General features: G+C 47.2%; 1 protein-coding gene across 1 annotated transcript; it reads right to left on the reverse strand.

Annotated features, from left to right (window-relative positions):
• Nucleotides 1-756: 756 nt before the first annotated feature.
• NHLRC1 (NHL repeat containing E3 ubiquitin protein ligase 1) lies at nt 757-8066 on the reverse strand. Its single transcript, XM_063403280.1, has one exon. It carries the CDS (start codon nt 4975-4977, stop codon nt 3820-3822), a length of 1158 nt encoding a protein of 385 aa, XP_063259350.1. The 5' UTR covers nt 4978-8066; the 3' UTR covers nt 757-3819.
• Between the last annotated feature and the right edge of the window lie 154 nt (nt 8067-8220).

The following is an 8220-nucleotide window of genomic DNA, read 5'->3' on the forward strand; positions in this document are numbered from 1 at the left end:
CCTGGATGTTTGTGTAACAGAATCAAAGAAGTGCTGGCTGCTCTCTGAACGATCTGTCAGCTTTCCTGAGATGTCTGAATGAAGAGTGGGGTTTAGAACTCACTTGAAATATATGTGTATTTTTGCTTTGCTCCTGTGGAGGCAAGCTGTGACTCACAGGTGACAAGTAAACGGTAAGACAAGCCTCTGAGATGAGTCAGGGAAAAAAATCCCGACACTGAAGAGAAAGAAAAGAAATTCCTCCTGTGTGGGGTGCAACAGCATTGTGATCCATGGTTCCAGGGAAGAAAGCTGCTTTTTGACCTCCCTTCCAGAACTGAAAGGTCTCCTCCTATATTCAAGGCTATCATCTTGATGGACCTGCTCTATAAAATTCCTAGTGGTTTAGGGGCTGGACATTACAGGAGATCCCCTCTTCCCCTGAAATCAGTCCATGTTAAAAATCCTGCAGTGATGTTACATTCATGCTTTGGGAAAATACAGAGATCAAACTGATGTGCACAGCAATGCAACTGGAGGGAATGGACAGGTGCTCAAATGGACAGTGGCCAAAATGAAATAAATTTTACACTTTTTTCACCCTTTCTCCCTTATTCAGCAATCCGAAAAATATATATATTCTTTATCTAAAATTATTTTCTTCACAAGCAAAACAAAAAATATATATGTTACAGAACTTCATCTCAATATGCATTTCTGAAACTCCTCTGACTCCTTTAATTCCTTACCACTGTAAACATACCCTGATATATTTATATGCAACCTGAGATCAGTGCTTAAAAATAAACCAAATAGGAATTGCACTTTGTGTGTGTGTGCACAGTAGACATAGCAATCTCCACTGGTGGCTGAAGACAAGACACTAAAGAAATATTGTCCATTATATTTATTTGGTTTTAATCCAATGGCCAGAGCATGAGGTGCAGAGAGTTATGCAAAGGTGATGGATTTAAAAAAAACAACAATAATTATCACTGAAGCAACTAGACACATTCCTGTGTTCCTTTCTAAATGGAATGGCCACCACTCTGTTCCAAAGGTAAGCACACATCTAGTTATCCCCATCCCAAGCACAACCACTCAAACCCCAAACCTAAGGAATCAGTTCAAGCATGGCCCTTCAGTATTTGCCATCCCTCTCTCAGAACACAAGATTTTGTGTTCTTTCAAAAGAAAGATTTTAGCTTTGTGACTGCATTTTCCCTTACGCACTGAAGAACAAAAATTTTTTAATACTTGGTTTCATACAGTTCATTATGGCAATTAAGTCACCTGCATCAAATTACGTAAGGCAGAATGTAATGTTCCTTTGATGCAGTGTTGTACAACACTAAGCACCAAGCTGTAGTGTAAGAGGAAAACAATTGCATTGTTCACAGAAATCTAGATTTGCTCTCAGTAGGTAGGTAAAGCAGCAACTGCAGGAGATGGCACACAGAAAAAAAAAATCTATTAGGTAGAACAAAGTCCCAAAGTTTATTTTGCTTACAAACCCAAAAATCAAGTGATTTCTAGTTACCAAAGGAGGCAGAAACAGTGGGCAACAATGGTACTTTTTGTAAATTTTAAAATAGTATGAGTCAAAATGTTTAAAAACCAGCATTTCAACTGCTTGAAAGTTGCCTACATGGCAGTAGGTCCTAGGAAATTTGCCTGTCCATTAGTTTAGTAGCAAAAACAAGTTCCTGGCGCACATAAAGGAGAGTGAGAAGATGAAAGCTCACAACCCATGGTTCAGAGGAAGTGCTACTGTGACAAAGTATTAATTATGTATGAAAACAGCATTGATAGCATTGCATGCATTTTGACACACAGCAGTCCCTCAAAGGAAGTGTTTTCTAATTGGTTCTATCAAAGGCAGGCATCTCCCTGGTGTCTAGAAAGGAATATATAATCCAGGGGTCTGCTTCTCTGAGTAAATTTTCTTCCTGGCCTCCCAAGTGGGCTCCTGCTCAGGGCCCTCCAGCTCATACTGCAGAACAGCCAAGAAGGATTTCTGGTTCTTCCAAAGGCACTTGCTGTTTGGCCAGGCAGTAGAGAAGGCTGAAAAGCACCAACTGTGCACACCCATATAATTTTCAATAGCAAAAAATGGCCCTACAACAACTTCTGCAGGATATCACCAAACAGAAGAAGAAACCATCTACAGGGCAACTGCAATACAGAAATGGTGTAAAAGGAAACAGGTGAGGAAAAGATATGAGGAATTATCACTAAATTACTAAAATATAGGAGTAAGCAAATCACACTTTATTGGCAGGCTACTGTTCAATGAACCTTTACAAATAGCTGCAATTAATAGACATGTTTATATAAATGTTGACATGAGACAGATTAACCATGGCTGAATTAGAGGGCTAAACTGCTCCAATTTCATGCAAGTATTTGGTAAATCACTGGTGCTGTAACACATGCAGTTATTAAATGCCCTAAAGTCAGACTGAAAGCCAGATAAAAATTTACTGATGGATTGCCTGTGAATTTGAAATTACATTAGGTAATATCAATGATTTCAATTACTAAAAAAAAAGCAATTACCCCAAAAGTTTTATTCCATTTTAACCTACTCATCTCTACCTCAGACATAATTTACAGTTATATCTAGCTTTATTTTAATGCTGAACTATCTAAGTAGTCATTCTAGCAGCAAATAAATGCCTAAAAATGCAGGAGTGACTTCTAGTGGGGGTATAAAATCCTTCTCAAAATAAGTCATACATACCATAATTTCCACTATGCAATAAGGCAAAAGGACTTGTGCCCACAGTAAAACTGTGAGAATATAATATTAGTGTGAGTAGAATAAGAGAGTATAAACTGATCTAAATCTCCCGTGTGTTCACAATCAACAAAAGCTCGTTTGGAAGCTAGGAAAAAAATGAGGCTTACTTCTCACTAACATTTCAATTTGCAGTTGAATCCTGGAGTTTGGAGTACAAAACCACCATATTAATGACAGAATAGGCACAGACAGGGCTGAAAATATCCTGCATGTAGCTCTGTTAGCAGTACAGCCAGCTCAAACTTGCATATGCAGGAGTATTTGGGGTCTAAATGTGAATACTTCAAGGTGTTTTTAGGCAAAGCAGCCCACACTGTGTAACCACACACCAGATTATCTCTAGGTAAAGATACTGACTTCAGCATTTTAGAGAAAGACAAAGTGCTCCAGTGCAACCTTAATAAAGGTGGGCAGTAAACTAGAAAAGAGTGCCCCCAGAAATGCATTTTCCTGGTACAGAAAAAAAAAATCTTTGAACATGATTTCACTTCTCGTAACTCACTCATCAGTGGTACCTCCTCCATCACAATGCTTTTAGCTGGATTTATGCAACCTTGAATGGAGGCTTCCAATTCTCTTATCATTCTGTCAAGGCAATCTTCTTCCTTGTGCACAATTCCTGGAAACAGTTCTGTCAGGAGTGTATCTATACTTAATTAATAATAGTGAAAACTATGTGCTGAGAAATGTAAATAAATGATGTGTTGATGTGTTACTTTCACAGGTGCTGGTCTTTGATTACTTGTCAAAAAGAACCCAAACCACTTGGTTGTCAAGGCATGGCATAGTTTTGAAATGCCAAATGATTTGTTTGGTTGTTTTGTTGTTGGCTACAGGTAGCAACAGCCAGGTCCTCTCCCACAGGTAGGCAAGAGACACGATCCAAGTTTTGCAGGAGACATGGCGTGCTGGTCAGAGAGTGATTTCACTCAAACTCCCCAAACTGCCTCATCCCCCCACTCCTACAAACTCCAGAACTCCGCATGCTTTATGGCCAGAAGCAGCTCGGGCCTGCAGCAGCAAGCACCTAAGCCCACTCAGGTAGAGCTATATACTTTTATTGAATGATCACCGCTGTCTAAAACGACGAGGGAATTGTTTGCCGTGTAAGTCAGTCCGACAGGATAAGAAAGCCCGTGGCTAATCAGAGGATTAAAGATCGGGAATTCCTCCGGTTTCCCTAAGCATATGACAGCCTGGCTACAAACATCCGTTACTACAACACGACCTTCCTTGTCAAAGGCCACAGCGGTGGCGTGTATTCTGCAGGGGAAAACGAGGTTCACACCGAAGCTGTCCATCTGGCCGATGAGATCCATCTCCGCACTGAAGATCTTCACGCGGGTGCTGCCCTTGCTCGGTCCTCGGGCTCCCAGGTGCTCTGTTACCACGACAGCACCCGAGGTCCGGCAGACCGCAACAGCTCTGGGGCTGACAAGCCGGGACCGGATCATCTGACACTTCTTTAATTCCCCCCTTCGGAAGTCGGCCGCCAAGCGGTACAGCGCGCCTGCCTCCGAGTCGGCCAGGATTACTTCGCTCTTGCGGGTGGCATCCAAGCCCCAGGGCAAACAGAAGCCTTCCCGGATGGCCAGGACCCCCCTTCCCTCGAAATCGAAGGCCTTCACGGAGCAGTCCCCGCCGTCGGTGACCACCACGTGCCCGTCCGCCGTGACCGTCACATCCAGCGCATACTTGATGTCGTTGCCCGCGTCCCCCCGCTCCCCGAACCGCCGCACGCAGACCCCGCTCGGCCCGAAGACGTGGATCCTCTTCTTGCCGTCGTGCGCCACTGCCAGGCGGCCCGACTCGGGGCAGGCCGCCACCCCGGTGGGGTTCACCAGCGAGCCCCAGCCCCCCAGGCACAGCCGCAGCCCGAGCCCCGCGGGGGCCGCCGCCGCCCCTCCGCCGCTCCCGCCCAGGGCCGAGGCGAGGCGGCCGCCGGCGGGGCCCAGGAGCTCCAGCAGCTGCAGCAGCGGGCGGCAGTCGCTGGTGTCGGCGGGGCCGCAGAGCCGCCGGCAGAAGGGACACTCCAGCCTCTGGCGCTCGCCGCCGGCCAGGGCCCCCACGCAGCCCCGGCAGAGGACGTGCCCGCAGGGCAGGTTGAGCGGCCGCCGCGGCCCGTCGGGGCCGTACGGCTCGAAGCACACCCGGCACTCCAGCAGGCTCAGCTCCGCCTCGTCCTCCGCCGCCATCCCCGCCTAAGGACAGCGATCAGAGCCCCGCACCGGCCCCGGATCCCCGGGCCCAGCGGGGCGGGCGCTGAGCGCGGCTGAGGCGGCCGGCGCCCCCTGCGGGCCAGCGGGGGCGGAGCAGCGCCCGCGCCCCCTTCCCGCCGAGTGTCCCTGTGGCACCGCAGGGTGCACCCACCGCCGCTCGTGTATCCACCCGAACATGCAAATATCCACCAGAATATTCAATTACCCGCCAGAATGTTCTAATATCCACCACATTCTCACAGACATCCAGCTACCAAGTCACCGTACTAGCTCTCTTTATGCCCCTACCAAAATAAGGAGATAAGCCACAATTTCACAGAATCATGGACTCACTGAATGGTTTCGATTGGAATGGACCTTGAAGATTATCTAGTTCAAATCCCCCTCCCATGGGCAGGGACGACCAGGATAGACCAGGTTGCTCAAAGCCCCATCCAACCTGGTCTTGAACACTTCCAGGAATGGGGCATCCACAGCTTCTCTGGGCAACATGTTCCAGTCTCATCACCCTTGCGCTAAGGATTTTCTTCTTAATATATCACCTAAACCTCCCCTCTGTCAGATTTCCCCTTGTCCTGTCACTACATGCCCTTGTAAAATGTCTCTCTCCAGTTCTCCTGCAGGCCCTTCAGGAAGGCTGCTCTAAGGTGTCCCCAGAACCTTCTCCAGGCTGAACAATTCCAACTCTCTCAGCCTGTCTTCATAGGATATGCACTCCATCCCTCTGAGTACCTTGATTTAATTGGATTTTTCTACTGTTATGGCAAAATTTAGGAAATATTTACACTCATCACTAGTAGACACATTTCTCAGACAGGCATACAAATTTTTGTAAGGTGCATGGACAGCATGTGCTCCTTCTGCTAGGTGCATTTACAGAGTCTCTCAGAGTAATTGCAGGGTACACATAGATCTCACACATCCTAAAATGGCTTTTTTGGTACGTGGCATTGCTCTTGCCAGGCTGTTGCATGCCTGGGAATCCTGTGCAGGATACCACAGAGCATGTGGCAGCCTCATGCCAAGCGCCTGGCGTTTTGCAGCTATCACGTATCTGGAAGTGTGAGATAAACTTCAGAAGTTCTCATGTTGCATCCGGAAAAAACTTGAAATGAAGGAGATGCTTTAACCTGGTAGCTGCAGTACTGGCCAGGAGTGAAAAAAAACAAAACCAGCAGCTCCCAGCTTGCACTGGCCCACCAGCTACATCTCTTCTTCTCTCTGTCAACCCAACCTTGAAACATGTATATCTACAAGCAATACTCAGTGCTCCAATGAACTGTGAGTGTGGGGACTGCTGTGCTAAAACCAGCAGATCCATTTGTAGCTCTAGGACTATGGCACTCTAAAAAGCCCCATGGCTTTTACTCGCCTTCTATTCTTAATCAATTAGGATACACTACATTGCAATCATACCTTTCAAAATAACCTGCAAATGGGAGATGTTGCTCTGTCACCCTCAAAGTAGAAAACATTTCCCTTATATTTGGAAGATGGAACTTCCTGTGTTTCAGTTTGTGCCTTTTGCCCCTTTCCCTGTCCCTGGGCACCACTGAAAAGTCTAATCCTATCCTCTTGTCAACTGCCCTTAAAGATAGTTGTAAGCACTGATGCTTAGTTGCCTCCTCTCCAGAATAAACAATCCTAGCTCTTTCACCCTTTCCTCATAAGCAAGTCCAAGTCCTCATAAGCTCCGGTCCCCAGCCATCTTTATATTCCTCTGCTGGACCTACTCCATGTCAAGGTCTCTCTTGTCCTGAGGAGCCCAGAACTGGACACAGCACTCCAGATGTGGCCTCACCAGGGCTGAGGAGAAGGGCAGGATCACCTCCCTTGACCTGCTGACCACATTCTTCCTAATACACCCCAGGATACCACTGGCCTTTTTGGCCACAAGGACACACTGCTGGCTCACTTCTCCTTTTCTGCAGAGCTGCTTTCCAGCAGGTCAGCTCCCAGCCTATGCTGGTGCCCTAGGTTTTTCTTCCTCAAGTGCTGGACCCTGCACCTGCCTTCTTTGAACTTCACTAGGTTCCTCTCTGCCTGGCTCGTGTGCCTGTCCAGGTCTTGCAGCATGGCTGCACAGCACTTGGGTGTGTCAGCCACTCCCCCTAGTTTTGTATTATCATCAAACTTACTGCAGGTACACTCTGTCCATTCAGGTCACTGATTAATAGGGTGAACAAGACTGGGCCCAGTACTGACCCCTGGGAACACCGCTTGCTAAAGCCCTCCAACTATCCTGATCTCAACACTGAGCTCTGCCACTCAGCCAGCTCTCAGTCTGCCTCACTGGCCACTAACCCAGCCCATTTCCCTTGGTGAATCCATGTTGACTACTCCTGATAACCTTCTTTTCCTCCACTTGCTTAGAGATGACATCCAGGATGGGTTGTTCGAAGGATGAAGGTGAGATTAATGGCCTATAATTTCCTAGGTCCTCCTTCTTGCACTTTTTCAAGACTGGAGCGACACTGGCTTTCCTCCAGTCCTCAGGCACCCCTCCTATACTCCGTGACCTTTCAGAGATGATGGAGAATGGTTTAGCGATAACATCTGCAGCTCTCTCAGCACTCTTTGAAGCCTCTTACCCAAGCCCTGTTGGTTTGCTTGCCCATAGCTGCACTCTCAAATGAGGGAGCAGCACACTTGTGAGTGACTGCCAGGACATTTTCCACCCACATTCTCCCCCTTACTGTCATTCAGTCTACTTCCCTCCAGCCTTTCATGCTGGATGGTAATTTCCTCTTGGCAGCTGCTGCCTTGCCTTGCCCATTCTGCCAGCTCTTCGCTTGACATATATTCACAGGGATGGAGAGAACCAATTTGCAGCAGCTTCCCACCTCTCTCTGCCCAACCTGGTGCAAGGCCAGTGCCCCAGAAAAGTGTTTGAACCGCAGCTGCCACACTCCCAGGGCTGCCGGCTGACAAGGCTCAGTTGCAAAGTGCCAGGCAGACAGCATCGACCAGTAATGGCTGAAAAGGAACAGGAACATTTCTTTCTCACAGTTCTCCTGATCTGAATTGATACAGAAGAAAAAAGTGTACTTTGGTAATGGTTGTTTGTGTATGGAGTTTAAGAAAAGCTGTTCACATCTCAAGGCAGTAAAGGCAGCTGTGTAGGAAAGCTGACTTGGTAAGCAAAATGGACAAAACCCCTGCTTTAACAATGCCCATTTTAAAATGTGAGATGTAAGTAAAAGCTTGGTGGGAGGCAAG

The sequence above is a fragment of the Prinia subflava genome, chromosome 1 (genome assembly GCF_021018805.1).
Source record: "Prinia subflava isolate CZ2003 ecotype Zambia chromosome 1, Cam_Psub_1.2, whole genome shotgun sequence".
NCBI lineage: Eukaryota > Metazoa > Chordata > Aves > Passeriformes > Cisticolidae > Prinia > Prinia subflava.